This window comes from Stegostoma tigrinum, chromosome 8 (assembly GCF_030684315.1).
Source record: "Stegostoma tigrinum isolate sSteTig4 chromosome 8, sSteTig4.hap1, whole genome shotgun sequence".
NCBI lineage: Eukaryota > Metazoa > Chordata > Chondrichthyes > Orectolobiformes > Stegostomatidae > Stegostoma > Stegostoma tigrinum.
The window spans coordinates 67,911,415-67,926,614 of record NC_081361.1 but is presented as its reverse complement, the minus strand read 5'-3'; the positions used below and the strand labels follow the sequence as shown (position 1 = coordinate 67,926,614).

The window sequence follows — 15,200 nt, the reverse complement described above, 5'->3', positions numbered from 1 at the left end:
CAATTTGACTCGCACCACATGAAACCAAGAAAAGGCTGGAGTCACTCATTACTGCAAAGGCTGGCAACATTCCAGCAAAGTACTGAAGACCTAAGATTCAGAACATACCTCATCCCTAGCCAAGTTATTCCAGTACAGCTGTAACAACGTATCTACTAGACAAAGTTAGAAAAGTACCTAGATGTGTCCTGCACACACAAAAAGAGCAAAATCGAATACAGCCAACTGCCACCTCATCAGCCCACTCTCAATCATAATTAAAGTGATGGAAGGTGTCATCAACAGTGCTATCAAGAAGCACCTCCTTAGCAATAACACACTCACGGAAGCAAAATATGGATTCCGCTGGTGTTACTCTGTTCCTGACATGATCACAACCTTGGTTCCACTTTAGACAGAAGAACGTTAAGACTGATGGCTTTGATGTCAAACCTACATTTGACCGAGTCCAGCATCAAGGAACCGTAGCAAAACTGGAGTCAATGGGAATCAGGAGGACAATGCTCTGCTGGATGGAGTCTTACCTTGTACAAAGGAAAATGGTCGCGATTGTTGGTGGTCAGTCATCCCTGCAAGAGTTCCTCAGGGTGGCATCTTAGCATCTTCAGCTGCTTCATCAATCTTCTCTCCATCATAAAGTCAGAACTGAGGATGTTCGCCACTGATTGCACAATACTCAGCACTATTCACAGCTCCTCAGATACTGAAGCAGTCATGTCCAAATGCAGCAAGCCACAAGACCTGGCCAACTTCTAAGTGTGGGCTGAAAAGTGGCAATAACATTTGTGCCACACAAATGCTAGGCAATAAATATCTCAAGTAAGAGACAATCTAACCAAAGCCTCTTCAATGATGATCCATCACACCAACTCCCACTATCAACATTTTGGGGGTAACCTTCGACAAGTAGCACAACTGGACAATAGCCATATAAGTAAAGTGGCTACCAGAGCAGGTAAGTGGCTAGGAATGCAGCATTAAGTAACTCATCTCCTATCTTCCCAATGCCTATCCATCATCTACAAGGCACAAGTCAGTAGTGGAAGGAATACTCCACACTTATCCAGATGCATGCAATTCCAAAACACTCAAGAAGCTTTACACCATCCAGGGCAAAGCAACATGTTTGATTAGCATCAAATTCATAAACATCTATTCCCTCTCCCACCATCACTCAGTAGCAGCAGTGTGTACAATCTACAAGATGCATGGCAGAAACGCACCAAAGCTCCTTAGAAAGCACCTTCCAAACACACAACCACTTCTATCTAGAAGGCCAAATGGGCAGCAGATATACAGGAACACCACCACCTACAAGTTTCCCTCCAAGCCACTCACCATCCTGAAAAGGAAATATACGGCCATGCTTTTAATTTCTTCAGATCAAAATCTTGGAATTCCTTCCCCAACGGCATTGTGGGTCTACCTACAGCACATGGATCGCAGTGGTTCAATAGGCAATTCACCACACACCTTCTAAATGGCAATTAGATACAGAGAACAAATGCTGGCCAAGCTAGTGCCACCCACATCCCATATACGAATTTAAAAAGAGATAATGGAAACTGCAGATGCTGGAGATTCCAAGATAATAAAACGTGAGGCTGGATGAACACAGCAGGCCAAGCAGCATCTCAGGAGCACAAAAGCTGACGTTTCGGGCCTTGACCCTTCATCAGAGAGGGGGATGGGGGGAGGGAACTGGAATAAATAGGGAGAGAGGGGGAGGCGGACCGAAGATGGAGAGTAAAGAAGATAGGTGGAGAGGGTGTAGGTGGGGAGGTAGGGAGGGGATAGGTCAGTCCAGGGAAGACGGACAGGTCAAGGAGGTGGGATGAGGTTAGTAGGTAGCTGGGGGTGCGGCTTGGGGTGGGAGGAAGGGATGGGTGAGAGGAAGAACCGGTTAGGGAGGCAGAGACAGGTTGGACTGGTTTTGGGATGCAGTGGGTGGGGGGGGAAGAGCTGGGCTGGTTGTGTGGTGCAGTGGGGGGAGGGGATGAACTGGGCTGGTTTAGGGATGCAGTAGGGGAAGGGGAGATTTTGAAACTGGTGAAGTCCACATTGATACCATATGGCTGCAGGGTTCCCAGGCGGAATATGAGTTGCTGTTCCTGCAACCTTCGGGTGGCATCATTGTGGCAGTGCAGGAGGCCCATGATGGACATGTCATCAAGAGAATGGGAGGGGGAGTGGAAATGGTTTGCGACTGGGAGGTGCGGTTGTTTGTTGCGAACTGAGCGGAGGTGTTCTGCAAAGCGGTCCCCAAGCCTCCGCTTGGTTTCCCCAATGTAGAGGAAGCCGCACCGGGTACAGTGGATGCAGTATACCACATTGGCAGATGTGCAGGTGAACCTCTGCTTAATGTGGAATGTCATCTTGGGGCCTGGGATAGGGGTGAGGGAGGAGGTGTGGGGACAAGTGTAGCATTTCCTGCGGTTGCAGGGGAAGGTGCCGGGTGTGGTGGGGTTGGAGGGCAGTGTGGAGCGAACAAGGGAGTCACGGAGAGAGTGGTCTCTCCGGAAAGCAGACAGGGGAGGGGATGGAAAAATGTCTTGGGTGGTGGGGTCGGATTGTAAATGGCGGAAGTGTCGGAGGATAATGCGTTGTATCCGGAGGTTGGTAGGGTGGTGTGTGAGAACGAGGGGGATCCTCTTGGGGCGGTTGTGGCGGGGGCGGGGTGTGAGGGATGTGTCGCGGGAAATGCGGGAGACGCGGTCAAGGGCGTTCTCGATCACCGTGGGGGGAAAGTTGCGGTCCTTGAAGAACTTGGACATCTGGGATGTGCGGGAGTGGAATGTCTTATCGTGGGAGCAGATGCGGCGGAGGCGGAGGAATTGGGAATAGGGGATGGAATTTTTGCAGGAGGGTGGGTGGGAGGAGGTGTATTCTAGGTAGCTGTGGGAGTCGGTGGGCTTGAAATGGACATCAGTTACAAGCTGGTTGCCTGAGATGGAGACTGGCGCAGTGGTAGTATGGCGCACTGACCTCTACATCGCCGAGGCCAGACGCCAACTCTCCGACACCACCTCCTACCGCCTCCTCGATCATGACCCCACACCCGAGCACCAAACCATCATCTCCAACACCATTCATGACCTCATCACCTCAGGGGACCTCCCACCCACAGCCTCCAACCTCATTGTTCCCCAACCCCGCACGGCCCGTTTCTATCTCCTTCCCAAAATCCACAAACCTGCCTGCCCTGGTCGACCCATCGTCTCAGCCTGCTCCTGCCCCACCAAACTCATCTCCACCTATCTGGACTCCATTTTCTCCCCTTTGGTCCAGGTACTCCCCACCTATGTCCGTGACACCACCCACGCCCTCCACCTCCTCCAGGACTTCCAATTCCCTGGCCCCCAACACCTCATATTCACCATGGACGTCCAGTCCCTGTACACCTGCATTCCGCATGGAGATGGCCTCAAGGCCCTCCGCTTCTTCCTGTCCCGCAGGCCCGACCAGGCCCCCTCCACCGACACTCTCATCCGCCTAGCGGAACTCGTCCTCACACTCAACAACTTCTCTTTTGACTCCTCCCACTTCCTACAGACTAAGGGGGTGGCCATGGGCACCCGCATGGGCCCCAGCTATGCCTGCCTCTTTGTAGGTTACGTGGAACAGTCCATCTTCCGCACCTACACAGGCCCCAAACCCCACCTCTTCCTCCGGTACATTGATGACTGTATCGGCGCCGCCTCTTGCTCCCCAGAGGAGCTCGAACAGTTCATCCACTTCACCAACACCTTCCACCCCAACCTTCAGTTCACCTGGGCCATCTCCAGCACATCCCTCATCTTCCTGGACCTCTCAGTCTCCATCTCAGGCAACCAGCTTGTAACTGATGTCCATTACAAGCCCACCGACTCCCACAGCTACCTAGAATACACCTCCTCCCACCCACCCTCCTGCAAAAATTCCATCCCCTATTCCCAATTCCTCCGCCTCCGCCGCATCTGCTCCCACGATAAGACATTCCACTCCCGCACATCCCAGATGTCCAAGTTCTTCAAGGACCGCAACTTTCCCCCCACGGTGATCGAGAACGCCCTTGACCGCGTCTCCCGCATTTCCCGCGACACATCCCTCACACCCCGCCCCCGCCACAACCGCCCCAAGAGGATCCCCCTCGTTCTCACACACCACCCTACCAACCTCCGGATACAACACATTATCCTCCGACACTTCCGCCATTTACAATCCGACCCCACCACCCAAGACATTTTTCCATCCCCTCCCCTGTCTGCTTTCCGGAGAGACCACTCTCTCCGTGACTCCCTTGTTCGCTCCACACTGCCCTCCAACCCCACCACACCCGGCACCTTCCCCTGCAACCGCAGGAAATGCTACACTTGTCCTCACACCTCCTCCCTCACCCCCATCCCAGGCCCCAAGATGACATTCCACATTAAGCAGAGGTTCACCTGCACATCTGCCAATGTGGTATACTGCATCCACTGTACCCGGTGCGGCTTCCTCTACATTGGGGAAACCAAGCGGAGGCTTGGGGACCGCTTTGCAGAACACCTCCGCTCAGTTCGCAACAAACAACCGCACCTCCCAGTCGCAAACCATTTCCACTCCCCCTCCCATTCTCTTGATGACATGTCCATCATGGGCCTCCTGCACTGCCACAATGATGCCACCCGAAGGTTGCAGGAACAGCAACTCATATTCCGCCTGGAAACCCTGCAGCCATATGGTATCAATGTGGACTTCACCAGTTTCAAAATCTCCCCTTCCCCTACTGCATCCCTAAACCAGCCCAGTTCATCCCCTCCCCCCACTGCACCACACAACCAGCCCAGCTCTTCCCCCCCACCCACTGCATCCCAAAACCAGTCCAACCTGTCTCTGCCTCCCTAACCGGTTCTTCCTCTCACCCGTCCCTTCCTCCCACCCCAAGCCGCACCCCCAGCTACCTACTAACCTCATCCCACCTCCTTGACCTGTCCGTCTTCCCTGGACTGACCTATCCCCTCCCTACCTCCCCACCTACACCCTCTCCACCTATCTTCTTTACTCTCCATCTTCGGTCCGCCTCCCCCTCTCTCCCTATTTATTCCAGTTCCCTCCCCCCATCCCCCTCTCTGATGAAGGGTCAAGGCCCGAAACGTCAGCTTTTGTGCTCCTGAGATGCTGCTTGGCCTGCTGTGTTCATCCAACCTCACATTTTATTATCTACGAATTTAAAAACTCTGTTTGGCAGATCTTTGCCCTCTAACTCAACTTATCTTTTGGTAGTTTCATCAGTTCTTTACAACTTACTTTCCGACCTATCTTTGTTTCCTCAGCAAACGTGGCAACCACAACCCCCATCCCTTAGTCAAAGCCATTTACATAAATTATCAGTTGAGGTCTCAAGACTAATTTCCACAGCACGGTGCTCATTGTAGCCTGCCAATTTGAGAAACACACATTTAGGCACAGCGGTTAGCCTCACAGCATCAGGGATCCAGATTTGATTCCGGCACTGAGTGATTATCTACGTGGATTTTGCACGCTCTCCTGGTGACTGCACCTGTTTCTGCTGCATGCTCCAGTTTCCTCCCACAGATTAAAGATATGCATGTTAGGTGGGTTGGCTGTGTTAAATTGCCCTGCAGCATCCAGGGATAGGCAGATTAGCTATGGTAAATGCTCAGTTGCCAGTTAGGGAGGGGGTGGTTCTGGGTGGCACTCTCTTTTTAGATGGGCCAAATGGTTTCTATCAGTAGTTAGGATTCTGTGCCTTCACTCTGGCTGACCTAGGTAAAGCAATCACCTATCCATGTCAATACACTACTCTCTACACGATAAGCTTTTATTTTTCACAATAACCTTTGAGATGGCACTCTAATTTATTCCAGGCACAAACATTACAGTAGTGGCTACAAACTAAATAAATTAAGAGAGTGGGCAAAGATCTGGTAAATGGAATATGATGCAGGGAAATGTGACATTGTCTAATAGTCTGCTAATCAATATTAGCCAATACTAGCGAGAACCAGCCAGTTGGATATAAAATTGGCTAGAAGATAGGAGACAAAGGGTGGTGGTGGAGAGTTGCTGTTCAGATTGGAGGCCAATCACCAGTGGTGTGCTACAGGAATCGGTGCTAGGTCCACTGTTTTTTTCATAAAAATGATTTAGATCTGAATACAGGAAGTATGGTTAGGAAAATTGGTAGTGTAGTGGACAGCGAAGCAGGTTGCCTCAGAGTACAAAGGGACCTTGATTAGATGAACCGAGGTGTGGCAGGTGGAGTTTTTTTTTATATTCATCCACTGGATGAGGGTGTCACTGGCTAGGCAGCATTTATTGCCGACTCCTAATTGCCAGAGGGCAGTTAAGAGCCAACCACACTGCTGTAGGTCTGTAGTTACATGTAGTCCAGACTACGTAAGGCTGGCAGCTTCCATCCTTATCCCGACAATCGGCAACAGAATCATGGTCATCATTAAATTCTGCCAGGGCAGGATTCGAAGCTGGGTCCCGAGAACATTATCCAAGTCTCCAGATTAACAATCCTGTGAAAATACCACTCAGCCATCGCTACCCGCCCCCCCCACCAATCTAGATAAATGTGAGGTGTGACATTTTGGTAGAACAAATTAGAGCAGGGCTTATACACTTTATGGTAAGATCCTGGGGAACGTTGCTACACAAAACTGACCTTGGAATGCGAGTTCATAGTTCCTTTAAAGTGCAGTCGCAGCTACATAGAGTAGTGAAGACGATGTTTGGTATGCTTGTCTTTATTGGTCAGTGCATTGTGTATAGGAGTTCAGAGATCATGTTGCGGCTGTACAGGACATTGGTTAGGCACTTTTGGAATACTGCATTCAATTCTCCCTGCTATAGGAAAGATGTTGTTAAACTTGAAAGGGTTCAGAAAAGATTTACAAGGTGTTGCCAGGGTTAGAGGATTTCAGCTATAGAGAGGATCTCAATAGGCTGAGACTATTTTCCCTGGAGCATTGAGGCTGAGGGGTGACCTAATAGAGGTTTATAAAATCTAAATTTTTAATGAATATGTGGATAGAGTAAATAGTCAAGGTCTTTTCCCTGCGGTGAGGGTGTCCAAAGCTAGTTTAAAATAAGAGGGGAAAGATTTAAAAGGGACCTAAGGGGCAACATTTTTTACGCAGAGGGTGGTGCGAGTATGGAATAAGCTGCCAGAGGAAGTCGTGGAGGCTGGTACAATTACAACATTTAAAAACATCTGAATGGGTATATGATTAGGAAGGGTTTGGAGGGATATGAGCCAGGTTCCAGCAAATGGGACTAGATTAATTTAGGATATCTGGGCAGCATGGATGGGTTGGAACAAAGGGTCTGTTTCTGTGCTGTATATCTCTATGACTATTTGAGGAAGGATGTAAATGTTGTGGAAGCAGTTCAGAGGTTTACTAAACCAATGGCCAGGTTGTCTTATGAGGAAAGATTCAATAGCCTAAGTCTGCAGCTGATGAAGTTCAGAAGAATAAGTGGCTATTTGACTGAAACACACAAGATCTTGAGCGGTTTTGACAGGATGGAAAGGATGTTTCCTCTCGTAGGAGAATCTAGAATTAGGGTTCTCTATTTAAAAATAAGGGGTCACCGATTCAAAACAGAGATAATCTTCAAAGATTTTTGAAATTTTGGTCTTCCTCAAAAGGTAGCTTTTGAAAGAATTTTTCACTACTTTTAAAGGTGTTAGATATATTCTTGATAAACAAGGAATGAAAGTTTATTAGGGATAGGGAAGAATGTGCAGGCAAGCTCCCAAACCCCCAAAACAGCATCCCAAAATAAAGCAGGTGTAAGGTATTTGCCCGAGTTGTTTGACCTTCTCTGTCCAATATACTTTTACATTTTCAGTGCACAGAGAAACTGTAGCCAAATGGAAGAAAGACTCTTCTGGTAAGTTTGTTGGATACATTGTGTATGAACTGTAGAAGGTTGGTTTGCGGGTATAACACCTTTATTACTAGCGGGATTGAATTTAAAAGCAGGGAGGTTATGTTGCTGCTTTACAGGTTGCTGGTGAGGCCTCAGAGGGAGTGTTGCATGCAGTTTTGGTCTCCTTATTTGAGAAAGGATGTACTGGCACTGGAGGGGGTACAGAGAAGATTCACTAGGTTGATTTTAGAGTTAAGAGGGTTAGCTTATGAGGACAGGCTGAATAGACTAGGATCATATTCATTAAAAATTTAGAAGAATAGGGGAGAGATCATATAAAAACATATAAGATTATGAAGGGAATAGATAAGATAGAAGCAGGGAGATTATTTCCACGGGCAGGTGAAACTAGATCAAGAAGGCATAACTTCAAAATTAAGGGGAGCAGATTTAGAACCGAATCAAGGAGGAGCTTCTTCACCCAAAGAGGTGTGAATCTGTGAAATTCCCTGCCCAGTGAAGTAGTTGAGGCTTCTGCATTGATTGTTTTAAAACTAAAAAGGTAGATAATTTTTTGAATAGTAAATTAAGGGTTATGGTAATAGGGTGGGTAAGTGAAACTGAGGCTATGAAAAGATCAGCCATAATCTTACTGAATGGCAGAGTGGACTTGAAGGGCCAGATAGTCTACGGCTCCTGCTTCTTATGTTTCAGAAATTCACTTTTTGGCAGGGCTCACTTTGCCCATCTGATGACGATTCATCAAGAAACTGCAAGCACAAGGTCCATGAGATTTCACGTTTGCTTTCTTCCATGGTTCAGTTTGTAATACTCTTAACTCTGAACCACAAGATTCTCGCTTGAACTTGAGACACTAGTTTTGGTTGACAATCCAATGCAGTACCTAAGGCGTGATGCATTAGCAGAGATGTGGTTTTTCAGAAGAAAGTAAAGATCCCACTACACTTAAAATGAAAATTTGGCAGTTATCCTTGCTGTTCTAGCCAATATCAGGTCTTCTATGTGCAAAAGAGGCCCTCTGTTCTTTAAGTGATAATGGGAACTGCAGATGCTGGAGAATCCAAGATAATAAAATGTGAGGCTAGATGAACATAGCAGGCCCAGCAGCACCTCAGGAGCACAAAAGCTGACGTTTCGGGCCTAGACCCTTCATCTGAGCCCGAAACGTCAGCTATTGTGCTCCTGAGATGCTGCTGGGCCTGCTATGTTCATCCAGCCTCACATCATATTATCCTCTGTTCTTTACATTACATTCTTAGATTCTCTGCCTGTGTGCCAAGTCCATTCCACTGTGCCACAATCTTCACCACGGGTAGGATAAAGAAGCTGTTAGCTGAGAAGGCTAACCTACATCATGAGATAAGCTCTGCACAACAGGATATAAATGACTGGTAGAAACCAACAAGTTCTAGTTCGGTTCAATTCCAGTTCATATCTGGCTCTAGGCACTACGTAGCTAAACATCTACTTAATCAAATATCTTATGTGGTCCAACTAGCTGTTAAGTACTATTCAATAAACAAACTTTGTTTGTCAGCACCAAACCTTACTTTGCCAAAAGTTTTATGGGCATTCTTTCCCTCTTGGTATCTATAATATAGACTAATACCAATAAGATAGATCGGTGGCTGTGAATCTACCCAAAGCATTTCAGACGATTCCAGTGCATAGGAACACCACAGGTCCAAAGCAGGTTCCAAATCCAACCCAGAGAGGGCACTGAACCCCATGCTATTGTCATCAATTTGGTCCATATGAGCCTTGCAGCCAACGGAGATAACCACACTGCAAGAAGGCGAGTTGCTTTGGCAACAGACACTTATTTGCATGTTGTAGCCTGGAGTTATGGACAATGATAGAGTATCAATTCTGCAATGTTCCTTTCAATTTAAGTAATAGTGTTAGTAGTAGGTCAGAAGACTGGAGAGATTACAAGAACAGCAAAGAATAATTTTTAAAAACACAAAAAACAGGGAGAAAGCAGAGTATGACAGGAACCTAGCTTGTTATATAAAAACAGAAAGGTAGAGGCTCATAAAATATTTAAATAGGAAAAGAAGAATTAAAGTTGTATAGGTCTTTCAGAGAGTAGGTCTCCAACACTGATATTGGAGAAGAAAACAGTATTTTGTATTCGACTTCATTTCAGAAAACTAAGAAAACTTCCAAAGATAGCTCTGAGGAATAATTGCTCGGCCCAAAATGTTAACTCCGACTTCTCTCCACAGATGCTGCCAGGTCTTTTCTAGAAGTTTCTGTTTTTATTCCCAAAGACATTGTCCAAATCCTTTCATCTTAAAAAGCTGACCACAGAGACAACAGAGGCATTATTATAATCTTTACAAATTGCTCAGATTCTGGAAAGGGGAACAGTGGTTTAGAAATTATGAGGTAACACCATTATTCAAAAAAGGAGGGAGATCTAAAACAAGAAACTTCCAGACTTGTATAAAATCTGTAATAGGAAAATTGCAAGAATCTATCAATACATTATAGCAGAATACTTCAAAAATAATAATCTAATCTGTGAGAATCAATAAGATTCTGTGAAATGGAAATCATGTTTAACTGATTTATTTGGATAAAGGGGTTTTTTAAGATGTAAAAAGAAGATTATGTAGGGATAACATAAACATGAATGAAGGATCGGTTTGCTAACAAGAAGCAGAAAGAAGGGATAAATAGATCATGTTGGGGTTGACAAGGTGTAACAAGTTGAATGTCACAGGGATGAGTACTGAAAACACCACGTACATCAGCGTTTTGGATGAGGGGTCCGTACGTACGGTAGCTAAGTTTGCTAATGACGCTAAGATTGTTAAGGAAGGGGCAATGAATGAACAGGATGAGTGACCGTTTTGTGGAACATCTATATTCCATCCACAAAAACGGCCCCTGAACTTCCAGTTACCTGCCATTTGAACACGTCACCATGCACCGACATCAAAATTTCTGTCCTAGGCCTGATACAGTGTTCCAGCAAGCCTCAATGCAAGATCAAAGAACAACATCTCATTTTCCACTTGTGGGCCACGTAACCTATGGACTCAAGAATGAGTTCAAAAACTTTAGAGCCTAATTCCACCCCTCCATGTGTTTTTATCCACCCCACATAGACTCCCATTATAACAGCTTGCTTTTAGCAGTCACCTCCTCCCACTGACTGCTAGGCCCATTATCGATCCAATTATGAGTTGCATTCAGCACAGCTAACCTATGTTCTCAATCATCTCATAACTACTTAATCTTTCTCTGGGGTCTGTCCTCATCTACTGACTCACCTCTCCACCATCACCAAGCTGGAGGCTTGGATCATTAAATTTATTCAACACTGTCTTTCACTGCCAATATCAAGTACTGACAAGTACGCATCACTGTTTCAATAGCAATTGGATCGAATAAGATGCAGCTTGTGAGAATTTCGGCAAATAAAAATCATACTATCGAGGACTGCTGTGGCACAATGATAGTGTCCCTACCTCTGAGTCAAGAGGTCCATATTCAAATCCCACCTGCTCTGGAGGTGTGAGATAACATCTCTGAACAAATCGTTCACTAAACATCATACTGTCAGCTTTGAGAGCCCCTCTGGTGTAGTGTTGGTGCCAAGTTAGGAAGTTTGGGTTCAACTCCGGCCCACTCAGATGTTCCGAAGATGTTCTGATACATCTCTGAACAGGTTTATTAGAAAGTATCAGACACTGCCAGCTTCCTTTTGCAGTGGTACTGTCCCTACCTCTCGAACAAGAGGCCAAAGTTCAAGTTCAATCTGCTCTGGAGATGTGTAACAACCTCTCTGAACAGGGTGATTGGAAAACTCATGATACTGCCAGCTTAGGGAACATACACTATACTGCCAGTTATACATCTTTTATAAACAAGCCCCACTTCTGATATTAAAAAATATGTACATGGTGCAAGCAGGCTTGGCCTGCTGTGTTCGTCCAGCTCCACACTTTGTTATCTCCATTGAACAGTGTTTTCACATATATTATACAAACCTGAGACTCCTCAAAGTTAGGAATTTCACTACTTTGGAACTGGAATTTCCTCCACAGTCACACCCAGAATAACGAGAATTACGGAAAATTAAAACACATCACTACTTCACTACCCTAACACAGAAGATTCTGCCAGTCCGCTGTAATCAGGATATTTATTGGCCGAACTTTTTGCCGGTCCCTAAAACAATTAATCAGGTTCCAATGCCTATTTTAGTGTACTAGCCATCCTTATTCATCAAAGGCAGGCTCTCTAGTGACACAGTGGTAGTGTCCCTGCTGTGGACCAGGAGGCTTTGGGTTTAAGTCCCACCTGCTCCAGGTATGTGTAATAACATCTCTGAACAAGTTGATAAGAAAAATGGGTTATTCAAGTCATCAGATTGTTAACATCAAGTTAAACATGAAAATAACTATTTTTTGCACTAGTGATTACAAATAACTAATAAAACTTAAAAATTGGAAAAGAAAAAATACTTAAACAGCACAATTACATTCTACGATACTTTGCAACTACGATTCAAGGACAGCACATATTAGCCACAAAGAAAACCACATACCAAGCTAAATGAGCAAAATGGGAGTCTGTAGAAGCAGCAATTACTTCACAATTAATTTTGTTGAAATCTTCTACACGATCACTAAAAGCGATAATCTCAGTTGGGCACACATAGGAGAAATCAAGTGGGTAGAAAAAGAATACTACATACTTTCCTGTTGAGAAAATGAACAGTTAATTTCATTAAGATAACGCTGTGAATCAAAAAGCATAAACACGTTAGGTTTGTACAAAAGTAACAGCTGCAACCTACATTGAGAATTATGCGGAGGTGCCGGTGTTGGACTGGGGTGGACAAAGTTGGAAGTCATACGACACCAGGTTACAGACCAACAGGTTTATTTGAAATCACAAGCTTTTGGAGTGTTGCTCCTTCGTCACTTGATGAGGTTCGAAAATCTTGTGTTTTCAAATAAACCTGTTGGACTACAACCCGGTATCATGTGATTTCTGACCTTGCCTACCCCAGTCCAACACCGGCACCTCCACACCATAACAAATATAGGTCAGTGTGTGCCAGGATGATTCCCCAGTCCAACACCGGCACCTCCACACCATAACAAATATAGGTCAGTGTGTGCCAGGATGATTCCCCACTCCTCAAAAATCACATGTTGAAAAATTGCATACGAGAACTCTGCATTTTTAAAAGATTTCCAACTTACTGAATAGCTACTGATCTCTAATAATGTATTACCAATCTACATATCAATACATCACTATAATGGAGATATTTGACAGAGAAAGTTGGGGACTTTTAATCTGAAGAAGCAGGATGTCAGCAAAATGTCACAACTTTATCAAAACTTGGATATTCAGCAGGATATGATCAAAAATATCTTCAGAGATGATTGCAAGATTATGACCATCAAATCATTTTACGATTCTACCTCTGACCCTCTGGCTCTATGCAACAGGATCATGATGCCATGATGCATCAGGTATTTGTCATGTTCATGGAGAATCAGATGCGACAGGCAACTGAATGCATGCTTATCCCAAGCATTCGTCTGCATACTTAGCCTGCCACTTTAAGCAAGATGGAGAAAATTCTCACTTTACTGCACTTCATTGAGGTGTTGGCCAACCAAAGTACCCTCAAAATCTTGCAAAGATGTTTATTTAGATGGACCCTGAGAGGTAAAATGGAGAAAAAGCAAATGGATATAGACATCTTCTCAAGGCACACTACCTTTCCATCGGTTGCATTCAGTTCCCCTTTCTCCAAGGGGAAATGGCCTTCTGCCTCAACGAAGTCTGCCCTTTACAGCATACCCAGCTTAGGCATATCCACTGTTAGAGCAAGAGAATGAGCAGCCTGCCTCTCTAACCTTGTTAAAGCTACAGCACCATATGGGAATAATAGAAAGCATAAAAGGAAGATTGTGGTGGATATTAGAGGTCAATAATCCTAGCCCCAGGACATCAGTGCAGAAGTTGCACAGGGTAGCATCCTAAGCTCAGCTATCTTAAGCTGCTTCAATGTCTTTCTGTGTCACAAAATCAGAAATAGGAATGTTCACCAATGACTGTACAACATTTAGCAGCATTTTCATGCAACTCAGATATAAAAACACTTCACTTTCAAATGCAGCAAGACCTGGACACTATCTTGGCTTTGGATGATAAGAGTCATACAACAATCACACCACACAAGCGCTTAGCAACAGCCATCTCCAAAAACAGAGAATCGAATCATAGCCCTTAATGTTCAATGGCATTACCATTAGCAATCCTCTGCTATCAATATATTGGGAGTTACTCTTGGCCAGAAACTGAACCGGACCATCCAAATAAAAACTGTGGATGCAAGAGCAGGTCAGAGCATATAAATTCCACAGTGAAAACTCACCTACCTCTGCAAAGATTGCCCACTCTCTACAAAGGTTCAAGGAGTAGTCTCCACTTGCCTGGAGGAGTACAGCTCCAACTACTCACAAGAAGCACATCATCATCCAGAAAAGCAGTCTCCTTGACGGGTACTCCATTGACCACAGGCAACATTAACTTCCCTTACTAACAAGGCACATCAGCAGCAGTGCATACCATTTAAGATGCATGCAGCAATTAATTTTTCAGGCCCCTAACCCACACAGCACTTGACAGGCCCACAACCTCTATGTCCTAGATGGGCAGCAGACGCTTGGGAATATCATCAGCTATAAGTTCCCCTCGAAACCACAAACCATCTGACTTGGAACTGCATCTCTGTTCCTTCACTACTGCTGAATCAATATCCTGGAATTCCCTCCTTAACAGCATTTTGGGGTGTTCTTACTTTACCCACTCGAGTTATCCAAAGCATACATATCAGATCCAGTCATGGACTTTTGTCAGTGAGGTGAGTGGTTGCAAACACCTTGAGGGGATGGTGCAGAGATGTCAGCACCTTTGTTCTTCTGTAGCTCCATTCCTTTCTGTAGAATCATCTTGTGCAAGGCACAAGAGATCACATCCACTCTCAACACTCTTGCTCTAAAGTGCAGAAGCAGACATCTAGGTCTATTTAAGAATATAAAGCTCATCTTCAACAGCCCAATGATTTGCTCAAAGATCATTCTTAAGGTTACAGGCACGCTGTTGAATTTTTTTGCTGTATCAGTGGCAGGGTGCCTCACTGGGATCATCTACCACATTCTCAGAAGGTTATCCAAGTCTTCAGCAAGCCATTACTCACAGTTTGTAAGTTTCTCTGGGAGAAGTGGTTGCTGCAAAATGAAGAAATCATGGTAGCTTCTAGAATTACCTATAGA

The 15,200-nt window shown here is 45.2% G+C and overlaps 1 protein-coding gene across 2 annotated transcripts in view; it reads right to left on the bottom strand.

The window, feature by feature from the left end:
- Nucleotides 1–15,200, bottom strand: part of LOC125456330 (peroxiredoxin-1-like) — a 41,323-nt gene that overhangs the window by 13,227 nt on the left and 12,896 nt on the right. For both annotated transcript variants that reach the window (XM_059647969.1, XM_059647968.1), the window contains one exon: nucleotides 12,449–12,602. In XM_059647969.1, coding sequence (XP_059503952.1) covers nucleotides 12,449–12,602 — 154 coding nt within the window. The remainder of the gene's footprint in view (nucleotides 1–12,448; nucleotides 12,603–15,200) is intronic.